This window comes from Miniopterus natalensis, chromosome 4 (genome assembly GCF_054644295.1).
Source record: "Miniopterus natalensis isolate mMinNat1 chromosome 4, mMinNat1.hap1, whole genome shotgun sequence".
Lineage (NCBI taxonomy): Eukaryota > Metazoa > Chordata > Mammalia > Chiroptera > Miniopteridae > Miniopterus > Miniopterus natalensis.
In genome coordinates, this window is record NC_142084.1 from 38682280 (window position 1) to 38709327 (window position 27048).

The window sequence follows — 27048 nt, forward strand, 5'->3', positions numbered from 1 at the left end:
AAAGGGAGAGGTGAGAATGAGAGTGATGGGTTGAAGATAAGGAGGAGAGCCTGCTTGGATAAAGGGTTCCGTTTGGGGAAGAGTAAGAGGAGATAGGACATAAAAGGTGGAGCCAGGTGATTAGTAAGCCTCAGTGCCAAGGGGCGAAGTTTGTGGGCTTTTTGGAGTTCCCTGTAGAGGGACCTTAGACAGGATTTTCTCTGGGTATGTGAGTGAGATGAAAACCATATTTTGAAAATACTGATTTTACCCCAGCATGGCAGTATGACCCATGCATACGTTGGAAGGAGAAACCAGAGGGGAAAAGTTCACTTAGGAGGGTCCAGTGGTGTAGAACGCAGCAGAGACACGGACCTGAACTTGGGGTGGTGACAGTGGGAATAGGGCAGGGGATGGGCACTTGCTTAGGAAGAAAGACTCTATACCTGGGGATGGTGGAAATCAAAGAGAATGAACCCAAGCTGATTGGGGTTTGAGCCTAGAGGACCCGAATAAAGACATTTCTTTTAATGGCAAGTCAGAAAGGGCAGTCAATTAGAGAAGTAAGCTGGGCTTGGTTTGCTACACAGGAGCAAGGTAATGCTGGGATAATGAAATGGAAATATATTTGAACAGTTGGAAAATATGGGACTCAGAGTGTAGTGAGATGAGAATTGTCAGCATTCAGTGGAAGGCGATGGGAGGACTTTTTCATGGTGTGTGTGGTCAAGAAAGGGAGGACTGAAATCTGTTGGCCGTTCCCGGGCGGAGAGACAGGAAGAGGGAGCCAGTCAGTGAACAAGGGAGTGATCAGTGAGGGACAAAGAAAACCGGGATATCGCAGCGTAGGTTCTTAACAGCAGAGCAGAGTTCCAATGAATAAATGGAGTACACAGAGCCAGAGGTGACTAAGAAATCGGGGGAGATAGGCCCTTAAAAAAACTCTCACAAGTTCACTTTTAAAATCAGTAAGTTGAAGTTCCTACAGGACTCTGGACAGCACGCATGGGTAGTTAAGGGGTCCTGTTTAGCATTATGGAAGCGCCAGTGTGCTGCTATGGGTAGCTTCGCTGTGCCTTTTACCCAAGTTTTGTGATACCACAAAGTGCAGGCGCTGAAAATGTACCCAAAGCATAAAATATACTCTAATGAGATTCCTCAAGGTTAGTTCTGGTTTGGAATTGGCTCACTCTGTGGCCTGTATTTTGATCTACTTTACAATATTGGCTAAACGCTTGTTTAAAAAAATTAGTAGAAAGGAAGATATACAACACTTTTCAAGTTGCCACCTCCTTGTAGATCACACTGAATTTACTCAATACCGGGTAATCGTTAGACTTTTAGTTGTACAGAACAGATGTGCCACAGGCGGACTAAAGAGCGATGGATCGCCTCGATACCTTGTTGGCACCACGTTTTTGCATGCTCTTCAGAGGAAATGCCTTTCCCCGTGTCTGTGCCTTAATCATTTACCTTTCTCAGAGTTTTATAACTCTTTCTAATTCCAGTACTTCAGGGGTTGTGGTTTTATGTGTGGATTTAATAGGTGGAGTTGGGGGTGTGGGCCAGTCTAGGACAGAAATTGGAGAGAATGCTTTTTGATGGTTTCGTGGTGGCGGTTTTGTTGTCTGGCGTATAATCGTAAAAATGAGCAGCGTTCGTGCTTTAAATCCCATGGATCACACCAAAAAAATCTAATGAAAAAAGCCATGGATTTTTATTGCTGAGCTGTCAATGTATTTATTAAAATGCAGTCTTATGTCTTCACTGTGTTTTATTTTCTGTCATTAACAATTTTTTTATTCAGAACACATGCTGATTCTGCAAAATCCACCTCTTCTGAAACAGACTGCAATGATAACGTCCCTGCTCATAAAAATCCCACTTCCTCCCAGAGCAAACACGGCGTGAACGGCTACTTCCCGCAGCAGCTCATGTATGACTCGCCGCCGTCCCGCGCCGCGTCCGTCTCGGTGGACTCCAGCCTTTACAACCTGCCCAGGAGTTACTCCCACGACGTCCTCCCAAAGGTGTCCCCTTCGAGTACCGAAGCAGATGGAGAACTCTACGTTTTCAATACCCCGTCTGGGGCATCGAGTGTAGAGACTCAAATGAGGCACGTGTCTATTAGTTATGACATTCCGTCAACACCTGGGAACACTTACCAGATTCCACGAACATTTCCAGAAGGAACCCTGGGGCAGACGTCAAAGCTAGACACTATTCCAGATATTCCTCCACCCCGGCCACCGAAACCACACCCGGCCCACGACCGATCGCCTGTGGAAACGTGTAGCATCACGCGCGCGGCCTCCGACACCGACAACAGTTACTGTGTCCCCACCGCAGGGGTGCCGCCCTCCCGCAGCAACACCATCTCCACTGTGGATTTGAACAAACTGCGGAAAGGTCAGCTCTCGTTGGCTTCGACTCTGTTCGAAGTTCCTGATAGAAAATCTGTTTTTCTGAATGTTTGTTCTTTCAAGCATAGTAGGGTGTCAGATGATAGCCCTTGGTTCCTTCAGCCCTGCAGTTACCCGCTCACGTAGGGAAGCTGCAGTCTCCGTAGATGCCCTGGGGGGTGCGTGCCACAGGTGCCTCTGTGTGTTTTCTGCTAGAAGGGAGAAAGAGCTGGATTTTTTCATCCCCGAAAAAGTATGACCTCAGTAATTCCTTCCTGCCTCAGGAAGTGGGCACCCCTCCCACTTTCTATACATCCTGGGGGCATAGACCCTCCGATGGGCAAAGGAGCAGGAAATGGGCCAGCCACACAGCTTCTTCGACTCCTGCCCTTTTCTGTATTTGTGCCATTACAGCCACTTCTGTGTCACATCTATTGGGCTCCATTTCCTTCCTTCCTAGATAAGCAATGTTTACGTTGTGTCTAACAGGTTATTATCAGTTCCGTTCAAGCTGCACTGATTTTTGTTTGGTGGCATTTCTTTTTGAAGCTCTAAGTCTTCTCTTCCATTATTCCTTGCCGCTTCTCTTATTCCTATATGGTCTTCTAGAGCCTGCCAAAAGTTACAGACCTTGAGAGGAGAAAAATTGAGTCTGGGTTATACCCTGAGATTCTTAATGTCCTAAAAATAGAAAGCCAAAGTGTAAAATGCTCATACCCTAAAAACTGTGGTAGAGTTACCCAGCTGTCCTGAAGAAGATAAAGATTTAATGCATCATAAATAGTACTTATATCAAGGCTTATTTATTTAGCCATTCAGTACCATTTTCTAACTCCCTCCTTGAAGTGTTTGTATAATCTTGGGTATAAGCTAGTGAAATATAAGTTAGGGCTAAGGTGGTGCAAAAGACAAAATAGAAGTTTATCGTTCTCCATTTTTATTTTGTTTTTTAATTTATTTTAATTTTTTAGAATATGTCTTTTTATACATATATATGTTTTAAATATATCTTTATTGATTTCAGGGAGAGGGAGAGAGAGAAATAGAAACACTGATGATGATAGAGTCATTGATCACCTACCTCCTGCATGCCCCCTACTGGGGATCAAGCTTGCAACCTGGGCATGTGCCCTGACTGGGACACAAACCGAAATCGCCTGGATCATAGGTCGATGCTCTACCGCCGAGCCATGCTGGTCGGGCATCTTTCTCCATTTTTAGATTACCCATCTCATCTCAGACTTAGACAGTCATTCCCTGTCATAATCAAACACTGGTACTGGTTGGCATAGGAGTGAGTGTCTGTATTTTCTAGTGGTTTATTGTACCAAGTCAAGATACTATTCTGTGAGCATCTTTTTTAAAATCTGTGTGCATATGTACCTGCGTGTGTGTGCATTTAAAGAGAGAGAGAGTCAGTCATTCCTGATTACCCTGAGAACTGGCAAATGTGGGAAGAAATGTTTATAGTTTGTTCTTTATTTTAGATGCTAGTTCTCAAGACTGCTATGATATTCCACGAACGTTTCCAAGTGATAGATCTAGTTCACTTGAAGGCTTCCATAACCACTTTGTAAGTATAATTGACCTTGGCACGATCGAGTATATATTTCATTGTCAAAAATCTTCACGCTTAGTTCCCTGAGACTAAATGAGATCATGAAATAAAAGCCCCTTCTGATCCATATGAATAGGAGTGACTTACAATTTTGTTTTCCTGCTTGACAGTAGTTTTTGTTTATTAAAAGAAATGTATGTGTGTTTTAGAAAATCAAAAATGTATTGACAGTGGGAAGTGTATCAAGTGAAGAGCTGGATGAGAATTACGTCCCAATGAATCCCAATTCGCCGCCGCGACAGCATTCCAGCAGTTTTACGGAACCAATTCAGGAAGCAAACTATGTGCCGATGACCCCGGGGACTTTTGACTTCTCTTCATTTGGAATGCAAGTTCCTCCTCCAGCTCATATGGGCTTCAGGTCCAGCCCAAAGACCCCTCCCAGAAGGCCCGTTCCTGTTGCAGACTGTGAACCACCCCCCGTGGATAGGAACCTCAAGCCAGACAGAAAAGGTAAGGAGAGCAGGGCATAGGAAAAGGCTCAGGGTTGCCCATCTACTCTGCCCATTGAACTGTCATTAAATCCAGAACAGGATTGGTACTATAAATTTTGAGTATTTCATATTACCTTAGTTACTAACTTGTTTAAGTGTTATTGCTGTGTATAGATTAATAATTATTATATGTTGATGCCCAGGTGAGATTTTTAAATCTCCTGTCTCTACAGCAGAGGTTACAAACTAAAACATTCACAAGGATTGGTAGGGAACAGGAGAGAATTAGGAGAAAGTCGAATGCCCTAATTGGGTTAACTAACTGTGCCTGGGCTGCAACCCTTTGTTGACTTGTGAAAATAATATGGACTTGTACATGCAAATCTTCTGATGTATCAAGAGAAGCCCAGAAATTTCACATTTTATGTGTATTATCTTTTGACATTTTAAGTTCTAACAGCTATTTTAATAATTTTAAAAGAACAGAACATTGCAGACCAAACCACCATCTATAGTATCACATTTGGCGAGGTTATTCATGCACCTGACAGTGAGGTTGCTTGTATAATCTTTCCATCCTGTCTGTATAACAACTGCTTAAAGATTACCCTTCCTTTTCTGGAGTATAAATAATCTTTTCTTTTCTACTGGCCTTCATAAGTAGCATTAAGTTCTCAAGTAACTTGGTTTGTCAAGAACTCAGTGTAAGAGAAACTTTTCAGCCAAATTTGTGATATGTACTCAAGTTTTAAAGTTTGGGTTTGAGTGGTCAAGACCCACCCAGCTAGCTGTGTTGCAGCATGCTGTTAGCATGACTTAATCTGGACAACTGAGTAAGTTAGTATATCGGCTGTGTGACGAGTGGCACAATTTCTGTGTTGTTCTCATGTGCTGTCTGTAGCTCTTTAAAAGCTTGTAATGCTTGTGCAAATTTCTCATGAATCTGGGCTTAGATCATTAATATTAATTCTAATTAAGTACTCGTTGTGGAGAAGAGAGACAGACTCGCTCAGAGTATCCTAAGAAAATGAGTTTTGTTTCGTTTTGGGAGCCGAGGCACCCCCAGGGCACTGCCACTTTGTCCTGCTCTCTGCATGTCTGTCCCACGGGAAGTCTTTGTGACTGCTTTGCTTTCTCCCATTCTTTCCTCCTTTTGTTTTCTTCTGCTCTGTGTCCCCTACTTTACTTGGTTTTCTACTTTCCCAGAGCTTTGGCCTACAGTGCCCCTCGGTGGCCTCGATTCTGACTCGTGGCTCCCTTTCCATGCCCTTGCAGCTTCCACATCTGCTGATTGCCTCCTTCATTATTGACTCACTTCAGGTTGCTCAGAGGGAGCTTGATTGGTCTCCTTTGTCATTTCACACCAAGGCACATGATAGACTGTAGGCCAGGCGGTAACTTGGCTGCTCTTGGGTCAAGCGCCCACCTTTGGTCCAACAGCTGAAAAGATGGTCCCGTGTGACACCCATAGCCACCCAGACAGTCCCAGAAGCAGGGCCATAATCTGGATGATCACCTTAGAAAGGGCGTGTCACCGGCTTTTTATTTAATAATTTTTCCTTCTGTTACTCTGTCTTCATTTGTTTTTAAATCTATTTAGACATTATTGGTCATTTTCTTCTTTGCCTACAATAGATGAAAGTATTTTTGGACCTGTATACATTTATCATTGAACTTACAGGTTGCTGAAGGGTTAAGATACAAGTGTCCTGAACTCTTGGAAATATTGAAATCTTCATTTAAATGCTAACATGGTTCTTATTTTTCTGTAATTAGTGCATGGTAGCTGCAGAGCTACACTTTCCAGAGTTACAGTCTTATATCTTGAGGTCTCCCATAAATGTGGAGGTGGTACGGATTGGGTAGGGTACAGGCTCCTAGTCCCACCTCTTTTAGCCCCCTTGCCTGCCCCTTCCTCCCCTTGAACTGTGCAGAACACAGTTTGAAAAGTTCTGGTAGATTTCACAGTTAATGATTCTATATGGTAAGCATAATGCAGAATCAGAAAAGATCTTATTTATATGATAGAAAAGTTTTAAAATCATAATGATATGCTTTTAGTATCACCTAGGTTTGACAGAGCTCATGTACCCCATATTATAATATACAGGGTGTCCCAAAAAATGTATATACACTTTGAGAGTTGATAGCTCAATTTTGAAAATAAAATGTACTTTAATAAACACTGCCTTTATAATTATTCAAAGTGTGTGTATACATTTTTTGGGGGGCACCCTAAATATATCATCATAATATGGCATGTGTACTATATATGACATATTACATATATAATATATTTGTATAATTATATCTCCCTATGTGTATAGTGAAAATACTGTATATTCTAATACACGACAGAGTAATTGTCCTAGTTCTCTAACCACCCTAAAGTGACTTCACACTAGAACAGAACAAAGCAGGTTCTTAGTTACTTCTGGAGATTGTGTTCAATGTTCTAAAAAGTTAGCTGAACTGTTGAGAGACAGTCCTGAGCTCATGGGCCAGGTTATTTATTTGGTATCTTTTTTTAGATACAAAATGAACCGAGAAAGCACCCGGAATAAATAACCACATCGTTTTTGGCAAAATCGAGAATGGGTTTAGCAAAACAGTGAAGAGGTTACTAAAATCATAGTAGTAAAGAAAATGTTTCTGCTTTTCTTTCGTACTATCCTACTTTTTCAGTAAATATGATACAAGAGAGGATGCGTGAGAAGGTATTTAATATTGCAGGGCAAACTTTATCAACCCACTTTAGAAAGTTATAATTATTCAAGAAAAACACATTTTAAAACCCAAATTCAGATCTTGGAGCAAAGTTTATTCCTCAAAACTTAAACTGTAAAACAAATGTCTTATTTGGTCATGAAATGCTTCTTGTTATCATAGCATCAGATGAGTCCGTTCTAAATTTCTCATTCTGTGATATCAGATATATAACTCAATCTATTATTCTAGTCTCTCTTATTAACTAAACCTAATGGTAAGCAGATGCAATTCTATCAGATATGGCTTGATTAGTTTCAGGGCCCAGTATAACTAGTTCAACATCCAATATAGCCAGTTTCTGGAGTGTTTTTGGAAGGGACTACAAGAAAGGAGTGACATTCTAGTCTTGTTTATACCCCCAATTATAGATGTCAGCTGCTGTAGTTAGTAGTACAGATGAGTTTTTCAAATACTTCTGAGTAACTGAAGCTGCAGAAATACATAGATATTCTAAACTTGTATGTTTAATGTATTTTCATGGATCAGTTGCCCATCCTCCAACCTGTAGGAGCTATATTTTCACCCATACCATTTCTGTCATGATATAGTGTTTGTTTTGAACCATATTTTGTGTATACACTAGAGGAGAAAAGCATAATTTCCGTGTGTTGTATTAAATATTAGGAAAGCAGATAAGTTGTTGGAAATGCAGCACAAATTACGTTTTTATTGTTTTTATTGAAAGTTTTCTATTTTAATGGAAAAGCTATTGTAAAATTTGAGAAATTTCTGTAAGATATCTATTATGGAAATTGCAGAAATTACAGAAATGTAAAGACTGACTTCTCTTAAAGTCAGTCTTTACATAAATCTACCGTATTTAATCACTGCACTTATCTAGGCCCCCTCCCCCATCCAGTCTCCTTCTAACATGATGGAGCAGCTGTTGGAGCCTCAAATGCTGTCTTTCTATTTTGTTTTGTTTGGCTTTGTCCGTTTGTGGCTTTCTGCAGTGATTCTGACCATCGGTTATGGTATTGATTTGTAAAAAGCAGCGCAAGGTTACTTCTGGTGTTTTTTAACATGAGTCTGGTTAAGGTATCGTCAGGTCTGGGTCTTCACTTTGGTGTAGGAAGCATCAAGAAGACCAATTGTGAGGAGCTTCCTTGGGTGGGTCTATTCTGGGCACAGCGATATATTTGCTCTAAACATTTTTTCAAGACATCTCCTAAAGAAGTTTTTGAATATAATTAAAAATTAACATGCTTTCTCAAAATGACTTTTATACTATAATAAATGTTTGGAAGATGGAGGAGTGACACCAGTAAAAATAACTTGATTTTACTAAACAAGCATTAAAGTGTGACTCCCGGTCAGATTTTTGTTTGGTGTTACAGTTTAAAGAAGGTGAGTATGGAGTGCATTTTTACACCATAGCCTTGGCATGCGGAGGGGGTTTCCCCTAAACATTCCAGTATAATTAGCATTATTCTTTATACAGCGAGACCATTAAAACAAGTCTGTGAGTTTTTCAGTATACCTTGATTACTCTTTGGAATTAGCAGAGGATAATAATGTTAATTATTTTTCTTCTTTCTTGAATTTTGAGACGCCTACTGGAAATAGCATAATCTGTAAAAGTTCAGAAGAATATAAATAATTCTTTGAGTTGAATGCAAGTAGGCAGTACCTGTTAAAATAATACTTGATAGTTAGTTCATGGACTTTGCAAAGAAAAGATTGCATCTGCTTATTTGAAACGACCTCATGTGACCGCCTTGACCATATTTGTGGATGACCAACTTTTAAAACAACATTCACTCTTTTTCAATTTCAAAAAATTATGACATTGGTCAGATTATGTACCACCAGCATTAAATATGGCAAATTTAAGTGCCTACCAGCTGTAGGACTTGGGTGTTTAAACACAGGGAAGGAAAGATGGCTTTCCTGAAGCTGGGGGTCCTGGGGAGGAGATAGAAAAGCAAACACATTATCATAAGTAGCATGGACAGGGCTGCGGCTGAGGTAAGCTCTTGGCACCGCCAGCTGCGCTCCCCGGAGGAGAGTCTGAGTGGGTGAGTGGCAATTAAACCATGGAGAGGCGGGGAGGGTGGTGGAGGATTTTCTAGTCAGAATAAACAGCGCTCCCAGATCCTTTAAAAAGGAGAGATGGGGCAGGCTCAGTCGTGGGAGGTGGGGAGGAAAGGATGGCTGGGGGAGCAAATGCCAAATGCCCTGCAGGTGCCTGATCCTGAGAGTTTTGTGGTCCATGCTAATAAGTTGGGGCTTTATTCTGAGTACCCCATGAAAGGGTTCTATGCAGGCAAGTACTATGAGCAGACTGGCCTCTAGAAAGCTCATTCTGAGATTTAATGATAGAAAAGAATATATTTTTTAATGAAATGTTATAAAGTCATACCTTTTTCAGCATCTTTCTCAGGGAGTGCTTTGCCTCATTTTCCAAATCCAGGGTTTTTGAAGCCTTGGTTTAGGGATGATCAAATGAGAAAGGCCTAACAAGAGCTTTTATTCCTGGCTCTCAGTTGCTCCCTCAACTTGGGGACTTATAGTGATTTTTAAAGTTTTGCCGGCACTTGGAGTATAGGTTGGAGGTCATTTAACCACACAGTGTGAGGTCATTGCTCCCAGAAAAACCAGGTAACTGGCCTGCACATTGATTGTTAAGGGAAGGAAGGACTTCAGACTTGCAGACTTTTTTTAAATTCTTGAGCGAATGAAAACAAACTATTGCATTGTTATTATAAATATAAAGTAAAATTTATATAGGGAGGTGAGAAAATGGAATTCCAGAATGACTCCTAATAGATCTGCTATGGGAATCAGAAGGATAGAAAACAAAGCAGGTTTGTGGTGAGTCAAAGTGGACGAATTCCGTTTTGAACACGCGGTGTGAACGCCTGCGGCCCATCCAGGTGGGTGGTTTTATAGATACGCAGATTAGGATCTGGGGGAAAGATCTGAACCAGAGATTAGGATTTACCAAACTACTCCAAATAAGGGAGCAATCGCATGACGCAGAGATTGACAGTCCTGGAGGAGATCATTTTAACTCTAGGGGTTAAAGCACAATAGGAATTTCACCAGTAGTTGGTGCTTTAGCTATGTGGGAAAAAAAGTTGCTTTCTTTGTTCCTGCCTAGTCGAGCTAAAGCCAAGTTGTAACTGCCTTGGATTTAAAGTTGAGGCTCAGATGAGTTCCTTTGTTTACACTCAATTTGAGAATCGGTGTATCTCCAGATTGGTTCATTTTTGCCTCTGCTTTAGAATTCTTATTTCTTACTCTTTATTTTCACACTTTTCTTCAACAGTCAGCAAAACATTCAAGTATTTGCCTACAGACAGTAGAGGAGAGGACAAGGCTAACACGAGCATATTTACACCTTGCACTTTTTCTTTCTCTCATAAGTAACACTGAGCTATCATTTGGGCATGACTTTTACTTCTGTCTGGAGCACAAATGTCAAGTTGAGTTTGGAAGGATATAGAGAAATAAAGCTAACAAAATATCTCAGTGGCTCAGCACAGTTCAGTGCAACATATCCACGCTGTGACTTTTATCTTAAAATCGACCTTAAGCTTTGGATGCACTAGGAAATACATGTAAATTTTATACGTGCACTTTAAAAATCTCAATACAGCATTTTTCTGTTAAGAAGACCAAGGAGTGCCCTTGAGAGTACTGGAGAGGTGGCGTTGGTTTGAATGAGAGATAATGGCCTCAGTGTCAATATTGGAAGGGTAATCGGCAGTGACCTGTCAGGCAGCTGAAGTATGGAGCTAGGTCATAACCAGGTAGATTTGGTAGTCATGTGACCTTGATTATTTAACCACAAATATAGACGAGGTACCGGGGCTGAAAGTTGAGGAGTGTAGAGAATGACCGCTGGTAGGTTGGCCACAGTCAAAAATCAGGCGGAAGCTGAGAGCTAATGAAGGTGGATCTTTTAGAAAAGAAAGAGGGCAGAGAACACACCAAGTAAGCACCAACAAACCAAAAGTAGTTCTAAAAGCAATTTGTAATTTTCAAACATCACCCCACTCACATATCCACCATCTATGGCATTCAAGTCAATGTAAGATCTCAGGCAACTGAGGAGTTCAAAATGAAACTCCAAACACTGATTTTCTAAGATTCTCTGTTTCCCAGAGGGATAGACAGGTAACAGCAAGATGGGATAGCACAGGGGCACGGCATCCGCAGCAGCTAGACGAAGCCTTGATTTAGTCTGAATAACGTGACCTGGACAAGTCACTTAACCTCTCTTCGTTCTCTAGGGCTATCTCCTCCCTAAAATGAAGAAGCTGGATTTGGTCTATAAAGGCCTTTCGGATCTAAAATAAATGTATTTTTCTATGGAAAAGCTTACCCTCTGCCCTTTACTTTTTTTGAAGGGAAGTACACTATTTTGGAGAAGTATGAAAAGCTGACATGCCCTTTTGTTTTAGAAAAGTGCCTGGCCAGCATGAGTCCTGGGTAGATCAGTATTAGGGGTAGGATCGTGGCCCAAAATTTTAGCACTCATATCTTAAGGTAGGCCTGCCTCATTTCTGAATTAACTCAAATGTATTAATTGCATCACTTAGAAAATTGGTTAATTAGAGAACTTTCATGTTTTATAATCTAGATAATCACATTTTAAGAAACTTATAGATTTTCGTAGATAAGGTGCTAGACATCAATGAGTTCTTATTTTGCCATCTAATAGCTGTTAACTCAACTTTGTAAATGCCATGAAAAAAGAAAAATTGATGCCATTGAGAAAAGAGTAGCATAAATAACCTATTCAAGTGATATTGCGACTCTGACATCTCCTATGGGAAAAGGCATGAAGCCAGCCGCTGGGTGTTAACCCTGTCCTTTTCATAGGTTTTTTTCAATCACTACTTGTATGTGCTGGAGATTACAATGAAAAGAAAATGATGGCAAACGAATTTATGCTTTCACATCCTTAACATTGAAGCTAGACCATCAGCAGTTTCAGAATCTAGACATCTGATCCATGCAAAGTGATGTCATCAGACAGCCACTGAGTATTCAGGGAAAACAAATGCTGGTCTTGGATTAGCAAACGCTGTCGCATCCACCTGCTTCTCTAGAAGGGGTTTGGTCAGGAGGCGAAGGGATGGTCAGATTAAACTTTTTAAAATACCTCCACCAAATTAAGAGAGTAATAGAAAGGAGGTGGCCTCAGTTCTTTCACTAAACTTTAAAGAACAGGTATACTTGAGATTTGACTGAGGGATTAAAATTTTTTTTTTATTTGACCCAATTTTCTAAGGCATGTTAGAAAAACTAACATGGTCTGTGTTTTTCCTCCTTCCCACAAATAAAAATAAGAACTAACCAGGGCACTTATCCCACTAAAACCCTACCATCTGTTGTAACACTTTACTTGCTCTGTTGTCCATGGAGCTCCCTCCTTTCCAGTGTACTGAGCATGAGTGCTATGTAGCAAGAGTGAAATTGTCTCCACAAACAAACTTTTGTTTATGCTTTTGAGATGTAACGTTTCTGCTCAGGGCTCAGTTGCTTTTTTATAGAATCCATTTTTCCCATTAAAAAATAACATATTAAAGAGAGTCTTCTTTTTACCAATTAGGTCAAAGTCCTAAAATTTTAAGACCCAAACCCCATGGTTTAGAGCGAACTGATTCACAAACCATACGTGACTTTGCTGCAAGAAGAAAGGGTATGTACTTTAGCACCGCATGCTGGATGGGGCACTGGGAATTGACTTATTTTGTGATTTTTTTTTTTTTTTTCCTTTAAAAGTAAAGAAGAGCCTTAAATCCAACTGCTGTTGTAAATAAAGCTTCCCAGCACGTTATTTCTAATGAATGCTTCCCATAATACACAATGTCTCCTTGTTATGCCATTAACAGCTGCATGTTAAATATTTGATAATCTGTGATATTCAGTCTTGTCCTTTTGCATTCTTTTAACCCTTTCGACACCAATGCACTGTTTTCTTTAAGCTTGTGAGCTGCTTGTGAATTCCAGTTGTCTGCTATATTTATATATAATGTATGTTTTCTGTTCTGAGATAGAATACAGACTTATTTCCATGGATTAATTGTTTTATGCCATGACTTAGAATTTGACGGCGAAACTGCTATTAACCTTTGGGTTTCAAAAAGGTGAAACATAAGAGTTAAAGAAATCCTTTCAGCCAGCACAGTATTCTGTACATGTCCATTGTAAGTGTATGGATGAGCAAAATTGTTTGAACTTGAACTTAAATCAATCTAGTCTTCAGAAAATCACATTGAGTTTTTTGTATTTGAGTTGACAAAATACTTCATTATAAGCCCCAGTGAATCTACCTAGCCCTTTAAAATGACCACCTATCTTATCGTTTGATGGTAATAATAACATAGTTGATTAAAAGTACGTATATATAGACAAAGACTAGAGGGAAACCTGGAAAAATGAAACTTTTTTATTTAGAATGGCAGGATGAAAGGTAACTAAAATACTTACCTAGTATGTTTAAATAGTCTCCTAAAATATAATTAATATTAACAAATAATAATGTTTTAGTTCTTTGCTCATTTCATTAGTTTCTGAAAAACGTTTCAGTCTTGATGTTAAGGTCTGAGAGCTCTGTGGTTTGTACTAGCAGCTATTGTCTACTGCAATAGTGAGGTAAATAAGCAAAGACCACTTATAAGTAAAACTAATGGGAATATTAGCATTTATTTTGATTTAACTTGATCAAGAATATTGTTGGTTAAATTAAGCTAAAAACTTGAGGTATTGTTCAATTGTGGCCTTTTCTCAGAGCTGAGTTTGAGTCTAAAGATATAATTATTGCTTCTTAAATTTGTTTCCAGACTGAGCATGAATTGATTTAGAAGATTTGGTAGTTAATTTTGTTTGTTTTTGTTTTTAGCAAAGTTTTGTATTTAATACTTTTTATACATTATTTTATATGTAGAGTTGTATATGACTGATGCTTCAGTATTGAAGAATCGGAACGTTTTTACATAGATTAAGTCTCCATATTTAAGGATAAAATTTGGTAAAAATAAAATAAGGAAATTGTGAAAAGTATAAATCAAGTAACTGTAAAGGAACTGCATCACATTACTCTCTTCTCATTTAGTTTCTCTTCATAAAATATTTACTTAAATTAAGACGCAACATGTTGTAATAGAGCTTTAGGCTTTTAGTTAACAACCGTGAACCACTATCTGATTAATTTTGTCACTAATTGTTTAGCTGTGTAATCTTGGGCAAATCACACCATGTCCACAAACCTTCTTTCATCTGTGAAACTAGCTGGTCTTAAGTGTACTCTTGTTTTTAACATACAAATACAGAGGGAGAAGTTCTGATTTTGTTTTCCAAATTTCTGTATACTAAAATCTCTTTTTCTCTCCTTTATTTCAGCCAAGCCAGCACCTTTAGAAATAAAACCTTTGCCAGAATGGGAAGAATTACAAGCCCCAGTTAGATCTCCCATCACTAGAAGTTTTGCTCGAGAGTAAGTCCTGTTTAAAATATGCTTGGTTGTTCATTGTAATGGAAAATACCCAGAACAGTGGTTTCCAAAGGATGGTCTGGGAAGCCCCTCTTTTGGGCGTTCTGTGACATCAAAACTATTTTCATTAAAACACTAAGATGTCATTTGCATTTTCCTCTCTTCTCTCATGAGTGGAATTTTCCAGAGGTTACATATTTGATGATACTGTGTGACAACTAATAGAATTGTATATTTGTGTATTCTTTTTTTTTTTTTTTTTTTTTTTGAATGTTTTTATTGATTTCAGAGAGGAAGGGAGAGGGAGAGAGAGATACAGACATCAATGATGAGAGAGAATCATCGATCAGCTGCCTCCTGCACGCCCTCTACAGGGAATTGAGCCCACAACCCGGGCATATGCCCCGACCGGGAATTGAACCGGGACCTCCAGGTTTAGAGGTTGATGCTCAACCTCTGAGCCACACCTGCTGGGCAATTTGTGTACTCCTATGTTTAAAATTTTTTTCTATTTGTAATATGGTAAATATCAGTAGATTGAACCCCTATAAACAAAAGTTCCTTGGCATTCTCAATAGTTTTTAAGAGTGTAAAGGGTTCATGAGGCCAGGAATTTCTAAGAACGACTGATCTGGAAAATATGGTAGTTTCTTGTGGGAATTATTTAATTAAGATTTATTTAAGTGTATATAGGGAAATGAATATAGGAAGTTACCAACCTGTGTTGAATATGTATTCATGTTTCATATATACGTATAGTTATTTTCAATCGGAATTCTTAAATCTTTATATCTCTGACTTTCCACCTATCCTCCAAATCACTAGCAATACTTTTTCTTTGTTCTACAAAGGTAATTTTGATGCCCCAAAAAATATACATTTGCAATATAGCTGTAAGTATTGGTTGTTTGTTTGAATGTGTGCAATAAGTCGTATTATAATAAATGTGTATACAATAGGTGATTGTCAAATTAAGTGGATATCTCTGAAAGAATGTAAACTGTCACTCATTTTTATTTTGGAAGTGATTTTAGAAATTTTGTCGAGGTTTATGTTTGTAATAACAATTCTGTAATTAGCTCTTCCAGGTTTCCCATGTCTCCCCGACCGGATTCAGTGCATAGCACAACCTCAAGCAGCGACTCCCACGACAGTGAAGAGAATTATGTCCCCATGAACCCAAACCTACCTGGCGAGGACTCGGTATGTAAAGTCTTCATTTAGCTTCTCTCTTTCTCCCAGCCTATCAGTCTCATCCTTTTATCTTTCTTAATACTTAAGGAAAAGGGATAAAAGACAACTTTTTTTAATGCTTTTTTTTTTTTTAATTATGTGGTAAAACCTAAAAACAATAGAGGGTCAAAGTGTCATATTAATATCTAAAAAGTAGGTATAGAATTAGTTAAAAATTATAAAAGTTTCCAGTTGTAGTTTTTTTAAGAGTACTTTACTTTTGAAACTACCTATTTACCAAGAAAATACCTTATACTGGATGCTGCCTGTTCATTTATACAAAGAGCTAAAGCCAGGTGTTTTCAGATTGAACCCTTCATGTGACTCCTGAAAGTCGAATGACGGTGCATCATTACTAAAGACAAATATTCTTAAATAACAATAACAACAAAAATATGTTCAAGAATTTTACATATTTTTAAAAGAATTTTAGAAAAAACACTACTGTTGTTTTTATTTTATGTTATTTTTTAATTTGCAGAATGCTCATAATAACTCCTAGAATCTTAGAGTTTTTCTAAACTGTTTTGAGAAAACACTGGGTTAAAGGCTAGAACACAGTGACAGGCTGTTCCAGTTGAGATTAGATCAGGAGCAAATAGGCTTCCCTGTAGGGACATAAATTTTAACAATACTTGGAGATGAAAAAATTTCCAGTTCCAGTAATAATTAGAAAACAGTTTAACTAGCAATTCTGAGAAATTCCCTTTAGGAACAACTTATTGAAATTAAATGTGTACATTATATGAACTCATGGGTTCCTTTCATAGCCTTGTGATACTGTGAATTCTAGGTGTTTCCAATTAGGGAAATTCCAGGAATCGGTTCTTTCATTGGTCATATTTGAATACAAAAAAATTTTCACACACACACACACACACAGTCCTGCTTGATTTTTTTGTGTGAGAATGAAACATCGAGTCATTTAGAGGAAAAAATCAGTTTCTTTATGAATTAGAAAAATAGGCAGGAGGGAAATGGCTATTTGTACTACTTAAATACCAAAACTTGCTTATTTTTTTGTGCCCTACATATCATCGTCAATATTTTGCAATGTTTTATTAGAAGTAGTTGATAAATTTGGTTTAAAAATCTGTTCCTGCAAATGGGGCCATCCCATTCGGTGGTACAGACTGATTACTGCATAACCATCCTGCCTCCAGGGTGTATGTGTACAGCAGGCTGCATTCATGAGTACGTGGAATCCAGACCATGTCCTGGTCACCAGGCCGCAGGCCCCGGCACAGAGCTGTGTCACCCCACAGAAAGGAGCCCCTTTTTCTAACTCACAGAAACGTTGCTCATAGGCCGTCAGCAGCCCTGCTTACAAATAAGGGGATAAACTGTATTTTTTTAGCAATTGTCTTTGCCTTGAATCCCAGTTTACTCTGTTTAACCTCAGCAAAAATTACTGTCCACTATCTTCCTTTTTTCTTTATCTTTTCTTAGAGACTAGTCCTACTATTATACAAATCCTATTAGGAAGAGATAAGGCCAAGAGAAGGCAGAGGAAATTAAGTGGTAAAAATTCCAGATGGTTGAAATAAAATACTGTTTGCCAATAGAGTCATTATTCATAGGCTTTAGTTAGCATACTTATTCTAAACTAATTTCCGTGTGAAAGCCTTTAAATAAAATATAGAACTTTTAAAAACATTTAATTTGAAAGCAAGGGGTATAAGGATCCTGTAGTGTAAAAATGTAATTGAATACATATATCATTTTAATAATATTCAGGTTGATCTATCAAAACTAATGGTAGCTTGACATTCCAGTCTTGGTTTGAACCAAGTTTGACTTTTAAAACTACTTTTAGCTTATTCTAAGCTAAATTTTGATCAGTTTTTTAGACATTACTTATTTCCCCCCCAATCCTAAAAGGTTATTTAATTTTCTAAGCAGACATTTTTCAAGCTATGTCCTCTTAAAATAAATATTTAGGCTTTAGTAGATAGCAAGGTAAGAAAGCAGGATGTCTCATGAATGTTTGACAATTGACTTTGTTGTATTACCCTTTCAGAACCTTTTTGGCAGTAGCAGTCTTGATGGAGGAAGCAGCCCTATGATCAAGCCCAAAGGAGACAAACAAGTGGAATACCTCGATCTAGATTTAGATTCTGGGAAATCCACACCACCACGTAAAGTAAGTGAAACCTCATTCTGTAAATATACAATTAGTTCACATTTTATTGTTTTGGTGTTTTGTTTTTTTTTAATATGTTTTTATAGATTTCAGAGACAGGAAAGGAGAGAGAGAGAGAAACATCAATGATTAGAGTCAGTGATCGGCTGCCTCCTGCATGCCCCCTGCTGGGGATGGAGCCCACAACCTGGGCACGTGCCCTGCCCAGGAATCAAATCATGACCCCCTGGTTCATAGGTTGATGCTCAACCACTAAGCCATGCCCGCCAGGCAGTTCACAATTTAAACCTAAAGAATCATATCTCCTTTTGGGGAATTTTAGTAGTATGTTTAATTTAATTTAGTAAAATCGACTACCTAATTCTGTTTCATAAATCACAAGTAACAAAGTTATGGAGACTAATAAATTAATTTTTTTCTTTCTAATGGGTTGAAAGTTACACACTTTCTGCTCTTTTAGTGGTTACCATTGAAATACTTACTTACATTCTAAAGTTAATTGTCTTTGCTCTCTTTCCAGTGTTAGCTCAAATTACTCCCTTTCTGACTTTTGTGCTTTTTTTGTTGTTGTTGTTAAATCCATGAATTAGACATCAGTAGAAGTAGTATTCTTATTATATAGATAATGTTTATTTACATTTTCCTGCATGTTTGCCAATGTCTGTTTTTATTACTCCTTTTTGTATCATCAGCTGTCCTTCTCTAACCACTTTTCTCCTCCTGAAATATATCCTTTAGAAGTTCCTTTTGTGGAGGTATGTTAGTGGCAAATTCTTGCAGTTTTCATTTAACTGGAAATGTCTTTATTTTGCCTTCATCCTTGAAAAAGATGGTTTGTTTGTTTGTTTGTTTTTTCCACAATTCTTGATTGACAGTAAATTTCTCTCGATAAGTAGAAGATACTATTCACTATCATCTGGCTTCCATTGTTCCTGCTGGAAAGTATGCTGTGTATGTAATTGCAGTTTCATTGTAGGTAATCTGTCTTTTCTTTCTGGCTGATGGTATGCTCTTTTCTGTATCTTTGATATTCTGCAGGTTTACTACAGTGTGTCTAGACACCTAGACACAGATTTCTTTTTATTTATCTTGCTTGGTAGAAGTTATACTGTCTTTTTTTCTTTTCTTTTTTTTTTTTTTACCAATTCTGGAAAAGTTTCAGCCGTTATCTATAGATATTGCTTTTCCACCAATCTTTTTTTTTAATCCTCGCCTGAGGATATTTTTTCCATTGCTTTTCACAGAGAGAGGAAAGGAGAGAGAGAGAAAGACAGACAGACAGATAGACATTGATGTGAGAGAGACACATGGGCTGGTTGCCTCCTGCGCATGCCCTGACTGGGGCTGGGGATCGAGCCTGCAGCTGAGAGGTACAGCACATGCCCTTGGCTGGAATTAAACCTGGGACCCTTCAGTGTGTAGGCTGATGCTCTAACCACTGAGCAAACAGCTAGGGTTCCACCATTCTTTTTATTCTCCTCTTTGAGGTTTCTGATGATTAGACATTAGTTAGAACTTCTCATTCTATTTTTTGTACCTCTTACTGTTCTTTCATATTTTCTTTTATTGTCTATTTGTGATTACTTGGATAATATCTTTAGGTCTTTCACCTAGTACACGAATTCTCAACTCTTCTGTTTAATCCACTTGTGTAATTTTAATTTCAATTATTTTATTTTTTTATTTCTAAAACGAAGTTCTGCTTGGGTTTTATTTTTCAGACATGCTTAGCTGATTTGAGTACCTTCTTATTCCTTTCTTATTTTATTCCTTTTATTTACTCTTGTTTTTAAATTCCTTTGAGCATTTTATACATATATATTTTATACTGTTTATGCAATAATTTTAATAGCTGAAGTCCTTGGACAAGGTCTGAATCTGTGCTTGGTTTTGCTAACTCGCACTCTTTTTTTTTTTTTTTAATAAGTCCGTTCTTTTTTAAATATATCTTTATTGATTTCAGAGAGAGGGAAGGAGAGGGAGAGAGAGAGATAGAATCATCAGTGATGAGAGTCATTGATCGGCTGCCTCCTGCACGCCCCCTCCTGGGAATTGAGCCCACAACCCGGGCATGTGCCCCCACCAGAAATCGAACTGCTATTGCCTAGATCCTAGGTCGATGCTCAACTGCTGAGCCACGCCCGGCCAGGCACTAACTTGCACTTTTGACGGCTTCCTCGTGTTTTATACATTTTATTGTTCATTCATTTTGCTGAGGCTGGCTGTGGGAATCCTGCATTGGCCTCTGCTGGGAAACAGGTGGTGCTCCCATGCTGGGACCACGTCAGAGGCTCCGTAGCTTAACAGAATAGCCCTGGTTCAGCGTGGCCTCCCACCCAGGGCCTCCTGAGTACCTTGCTCAGATTGACATTAATCGTGAAGACAGCATTGTCTTTACCATTTGGCAACTCTCTGCTCCCTCTGCTTCCCTCACACCTTGGGCATTTTCCTTCTTCTCTAGTGAGCCCAACAATGCATTTAGAATTTTTTGTTTTAAGTTAGCTAGTATTTAATTGTATTTTAGGAATAAGAGGGCCAGCCCATCGGCCTATGTTATTTGCCATTCCTGAAATACTGCTTTTCAAAAAACATTTTTTAGCTCTGAAACTAAGCACTGACAAATGTTCTCAGGACTTGAACAAGTTAAGCTTGCCCTGGACGGTGTCGCTAAGTGGTTAGAGTGTCGGCCCTTGAACTGAAAGGTCTCGGGTTTTATTCCTGGTCAAGGGCACATACCTGGGTTGCAGGTTCAATCCCAGCCCTGGTCAGGACACTTGCAGGAGGCAACCAATCAATGTGTCTCTCTTACATCGATATTTCTCTCTCTCTCTCTCCCCTTTCCCTCCCTCCCTTCCACTCTCTCTAAAAAAATCAGTGGAAAAAATATCTTCAGGTGAGGATTAATAAAAAAAAAAAAAAGGTTAGGCTTAAGCTAAAGGCTAAAGGGAGAAAAGCAAGTTGTGTATCTTAAGATGAACCAGGTGTCTGCTGTCCCTACTTTATAAGAATTTCATCTGTGATGGGGAGCATTAGTTTGAATTCTTATTATATATGTTAATTTGAAATTTAAAGAAAAATAGTGTGCAATTAGGAGAGAGACAACATTGTTAAATCAAGGTAATGTTATTTTTTTGTGACCAAATAGAATTTCACGAATTCTTCATTGCATGTGTATCTGTTTTTTTAACACTGAATTTCACTCAGAAACATTCTCTTCTATGTGGAAATTTATGAGGTTTTTTTAATTTGCTTTTTCTAGCAAAAGAGCAGTGGCTCGGGAAGCAGTGTGGCAGATGAGAGAGTGGATTATGTTGTGGTTGACCAACAGAAGACCCTAGCTCTGAAGAGCACCCGAGAAGCTTGGACAGACGGAAGACAGTCCACAGAATCCGAAACGCCGCCCAAGAGTGTGAAATGAAAATATTGCTCTGCTGTGTCTGAACAAAAGAGAACTGAATTGTAAAGATAAGTCCTATTTGACTGAAGATGACTTGACACTTCTACTCTAGGTAGATCCTCAACTGAGTAGAGTTGAAGTCAAAGGACCTTTCAGACATAATCAAGCAATTTACACTGTCAATGGTGCTTTGTGGTATCTGAACAATTCATAATCTGTAAATAACGTGGGAAAATAGTATTGTTTAGCTCCCAGAAAAAAATTGATTCCATAGTTAACACACTTGTAGTATTACTGTATTTATGCACTTTTTCATTTAAAACATTGTTGGGGTATTCAAAAATGTACCTTAACATAATTCCTTTGGGAAGTGTTTGTTTTTCCTCACACTACTATAGATAACAATACTGAGTTAACTAAGCTACTTTTAGATTTGTAAATTGCTCTTTTAAACTTCAGTGTAACATTACAATGAGAAGTAGATTCACAGTTTACCTTTCTACCTGAAACCGCGGGTGGTGATCATTAAACTACAGAGTATAGTTGGACTCATCCTTCACTGCCTTCTAGAATGCTAAGGATAATATGTGTACTGGGATTAGGACCTAGTTCTCTGGTTCGTGTACAGTTAGTTCTCAGTGGTAGAACTTTATTATATTTTGTTAATTACAGTGTTCTTAGTTCATTGAGTGAAGATTCTGCCGGGTGGGATCTTGTACCTCAGAAAGACTGAATAATTACATTACCAAGTAAGCCTATAGATCACTGATGGCATGAGGTGATGATTTGCCCTCACACTTGTTAACATGTATTAAACTTTGTATTATTTGCAAATCGTAGTTTATATGACTAATCAGGTACGTACCAGGCACTGATGTGCTAATACACTGATCAGGTTTAGACAGTGAGCTTTGTTTCTTGTTAGTCCTAATGTTTGATTTCCAATTTGGAGTTAGTGACGCAGTTGACATTCACTGTTAGTTATAGCAACATACTGTGATTTTTTTTAATTAGACAGTAATTCAGATTTATTACTCTAAGAATGAAATTCTAACTTTTGACACCATAGTGCCCTTTCTATGATTTTTTTTTTAACTTTACTTAATATTCTACTTGGCCTTATATTTAAATCCCTATGCAATTAATATTTTATACTTGCATTTTTAAAAAGAAAAATAGATGTTATGTAAGTGATTCTCATATGTAGCACCTGTTGCTTTTCTAGTAAAAAAAAATTAAGGATTTTGTACTGTGATTTATATTCACTGTCCCAGTTCAAGAAATATTGGAGCCTTGCTATAATGTGAAATCTTATAGTCATGGACCTCTTTCAACCAGATTTCTGAAACCACCAGAGAAATCGTATAATTCTTTCTCACCGATAACATGGTCCTGGGACGGATATCAAGACCACAAATTATAGTGAGGCTACAATTATATTATGTCTTGGCTTTGCTACTTAATTTAGAAAGCAGATAGAGTTGTTTGTTTTTTAACTAAATGACATACAATCTCTTATGTATTGATTTGAACCTACTAACAGTTTTTAGAGGGGGCACAGAGATAGGAGTGCCCACAGCTGAGGCATGACCCCCTCCATTCAAACCTATGTTGCCCGAGTACACAGATGTGCCCTGACTTCTGGCCCCTCGGCCATAGTACTGTGCCTAATTGATGTAATGGGTTATTTCCCCAATCCACAAACTAAAAATGTCCATAACAAGATGATGAATTGTAGACTAGTAACATTTGATGCTTTTAAATGTTTGCTTCTTTTTAAAACAGAGGCTAAAACCCAGAAGTGAATTTTGAGGTGGATTTTTAAATAAAAAAGATTGTTTGAGTTTGGTGTGCGCAAGCTCTTTTATGAAACCACAAAATAAAATCTAAAGTCATTGAAATGTGCCTGAACGTTCAAAACGCACAACGCAGTTTGATGTGTGATGATACAAAATTATGTTACATGGAGGAAGAACATATTTTGAGACTAAAACACAACAATAAATATATTAATTCAAAAATAGAAATCTTATTTAAAGCTGCCTATCAGAAGAGCCTAAGACAATTATGAATTTTTTTGTGTAATTTCTTATTTATTGTGAGTTTCCATTTTTGAAGATCTGCAACACTCTTAATATGTAGAAATGTTCCCACGTTCAGAGGAATTTAAGAATTGAAATGTCAGGCAGCTTGTTTCAGACATCGAACATTGTAACAAATTAAATGAAAAGACAGTTTCTTATAGAGCACTATTTACCGAACTTTTTTTAGCACTAGAATCTTTTTTAAATAAAATTTTGTGAAACCCCAATACAGAAAGCCTGAAAAGTTTATTTTATCAGTATAAATGTATTTTAAGTTCACATTTATGTTCACTTATTTTAGTCCATGACTAAGAATAATATTTCTGAATAACACAGATATGAAATTGAGGTTATTAATGGCTGGTGAAAGCTTCAGCAGCCAGTTTATTTCTATCCCTTGTTTTATTTGCATATTGTCAAGAAAATTTCAATTCACACAAACATATGTAATTGCAAATAATAGTTTTCAAATACACATCTCAGGAGGTTCTTGGAGTTGTATTCCAAGGTTGATACCAAAATAATTACCCTGGTAGTGGAAGTTAATACATAAGCAGTCTCCAGTACGGAAAACTTGGGGTATGTAACAGATTAGGATGTGCATTTTTATTACATTTTTAAAATATGTACTTATAAAAAGAAAATTTGATGCCCCTTTTAATACCTCTGATCACCTCCAGGAAGCTGGGTTCTGACCAGGCCTGGGTTGAAAACCACTGGTTTAATCATGTGACAGTTATGTCAGAAGTCTTTTTCTCCCACATGTTTGATGTTGTCTACCTTTTATCCCTTATTTTGAAAAACTGTAAAATTTTATAAAGGTTTGAATACCAAAGCACAGTTCTGTTTTCAAAATCAAGATTCAGACTTGAATAATGTAAGCTATTTAACCCACGGACGGTGTCACTTAGTAAGCTCTGAAAGGTGGTTCTGATCTCCATTCCAGCTTTACACCGTCATCTTTATTTTTGTCCATACATAAGCTACTGTGAGCATTGTAGAGAGGTCCATAAAGGTACTATGATTATGTGTGTGTATGTGTGTGTGTGTAGCATTGTATTTAATCACTGACTACATTTAATTTGATATAGAAATACTGCTATACTTGTACAGTAAGGTCCTAAGTCAGAATTTGTTCTGGACTCTTTATATTTAATTAATGGGGGTCACAGTCGTCATAAATGCAGTGAAACTGGAACACCAATGTGGTTTTTTCCCCCACTAGTGGAAGTTTTTTGCTTTCCCATTGAGTGAAATTTGTATTTTTTATATTTTGTTAAGATGCTCCCAAACACTCTTAGTGCCTCTTTATTTGGCCCATTAAAAAGTTCTGGTATTAGTATTTTGAACGAATACAAAGTCTTTAGAAACAGCAGGGCTCTCCTTCATAGGCCTCCTACCTTTGGGCCGTTCTGGTAGGTCTTGTCCTCCATTGTCAGATAAGCAATCAGGTCCATGACAGAGATTGTACATGTGACCAAATCAAATGGATACACACCCAGAGAGAGACGTACATCCCCAAATAAGAATTATTGTCTGTAGCATCTGATATATATAAATCTGCATGTAATTTAAAATACTGAACACTGAGATGAAAAGCCATGGTGTAAATGAATATGGTAGACGTCATAGACATGATGGGATGAAAAATCAGTTGTCAAGTTGTAGAGATAATTGGTTTCAGTCTGACTAAAAATGTTGATATAGTACTACAGTTTGAAATAATTTAGTTTGTCTTCTCTTCCATAGACTAATCTTTCTTTAGATTCAGTATAATGTCTATTAAGAGTTTCAACAAACTATTTAGTCAAGAACTTAGACTAGCTTCTGCTTCCTTTATGTAAAAAGACGTAACTTTGTGTGAGCTCTTGTAACCTAAATCAATTGTTGATGGTCGTCCCAAATTTCAACAGCAAAATCTTATATGTACATTTATTTCTCCCCTCTTGCATATCTTCTTTTGTAAAGATCCAACTGTAGATATTTTCTGCTACCAAATAAAACTTTTTAAACAATTTGGTTTCAAGACCTTAAATAGTCCACAGAGAACCCAGAAATCGACCCAAGCCATGGCACTCAATTAATTTGACAAAGGAGGCAAGAATATGCAATGGAGTAAAGACAGTCTCTTCAATAAATGGTGTTGGGAAAATTAGACAGGTACATGCAAAAAAGTGAAACTAGACCACCAACTTACACCATACACAAAAATAAACTCAAAATGGAGAAGACTTAAATATAAGATGTGAAACCATAAAAATCCTAGAAGAAAACTTAGGCAGCAAAATCTCAGACATCTCTCGTAGCAATATGTTTGCCAATACATCTCTTAGGGCAAGAGAAACAAAGGAGAAAATAAAATAAAAATCTTGTGCACAGCAAAAGAAACCATCAACAAAACAAAAAAGGAGCCCACTATATGGGAGAACATTTGCCAATGACACATCTGATAAAGGGTTAATATCCAAAATATATAAGGAACTCATACAACTTAACAAAAGGAAGACAATCCAATTAAAAAATGGGCAAAGGACTTAAATAGACACTTCTCCAAAGAGGACTTACAGATGGCCAAGGACATATGAAAAAATGCTCAAAGTCACTAATCATCAGAGAGATGCAAATTAAAAACCCAATGAGGTATCACTTCGCACCTGTCAGAATGGCTCCATCAACAAATCAACGAACTACAAGTGCTGGCGAGGGTGTGGAGAAAAGGGGGACCCTAGTACACTGCTGGTGGAATGCAGACTGGTGCAGCCACTATGGAAAGCAGCATGGAGGTTCCTCAAAAGATTAAAAATTGACCTGCCATTTGACCCAGTGATCCCACTCCTAGGACTATATCCTAAGAAACCTGAAACACCAATCGCAAAGAACTTATGCACCCCTATGTTCACAGCAGCACAATTTACAATAGCTAAGATCTGGAAACAGCCCAAGTGCCCATCAGTAGATGAGTGGGTAAAAAAGCTGGGACATTTACACCATGGAATACTGTGCAGCTGTAAAAAAGGATCTTTTTCCCTTTGGGACAGTGTGGATGGACCTGGAGAGTATTATGCTAAGTGAAATAAGCCAGTCAGAGAAGGACAAGTACCACATGATCTCACTCATATGTGGAATATAATGAACAAAATAAACTGATGAACAAAATAGATCCAGAGACATAGAAGCATGGAACAGACTGATGCATCTCAGAGGGAAGACGGGTGGGGGAGTGGGTGGGGTGAGATTAATCAAAGAACTTATACGCATAACTGTGGACACAAACATTGGTATGGGGAAGGCCTGGGGGTGGGGTGGAGGCAGTCAATGGGGAAAAAAGGACACCTATAATACTTTGAACAATAAAGATAAATTTTTTAAAAAGACCTTAAGTAGTCCAATTGGATATAGAGATTGTGAACCAATAAGAACATATATATTTTCGACCTTTCCTTAGAGTATTTATCTAAATCAAAAATCCAGTTCTGCCATTAACTATGTTTTCCAGTCCTATAGGGCCACTCATTTTCTGTAAGAAAGATCTCATGAAGTCT

The 27048-nt window shown here is 38.0% G+C and overlaps 1 protein-coding gene across 1 annotated transcript in view; it reads left to right on the forward strand.

Annotated features, from left to right (window-relative positions):
* GAB1 (GRB2 associated binding protein 1) overlaps positions 1-25521 on the forward strand; it is a 118599-nt gene extending 93078 nt beyond the window's left edge. The window contains exons 4-11 of the mRNA XM_016206928.2: positions 1787-2388; positions 3869-3954; positions 4149-4452; positions 12766-12855; positions 14559-14652; positions 15729-15852; positions 17903-18025; positions 21285-25521. Coding sequence (XP_016062414.1) covers positions 1787-2388; positions 3869-3954; positions 4149-4452; positions 12766-12855; positions 14559-14652; positions 15729-15852; positions 17903-18025; positions 21285-21443 — 1582 coding nt within the window. The 3' untranslated portion in view covers positions 21444-25521. The remainder of the gene's footprint in view (positions 1-1786; positions 2389-3868; positions 3955-4148; positions 4453-12765; positions 12856-14558; positions 14653-15728; positions 15853-17902; positions 18026-21284) is intronic.
* The last annotated feature ends 1527 nt before the right edge of the window (positions 25522-27048 follow it).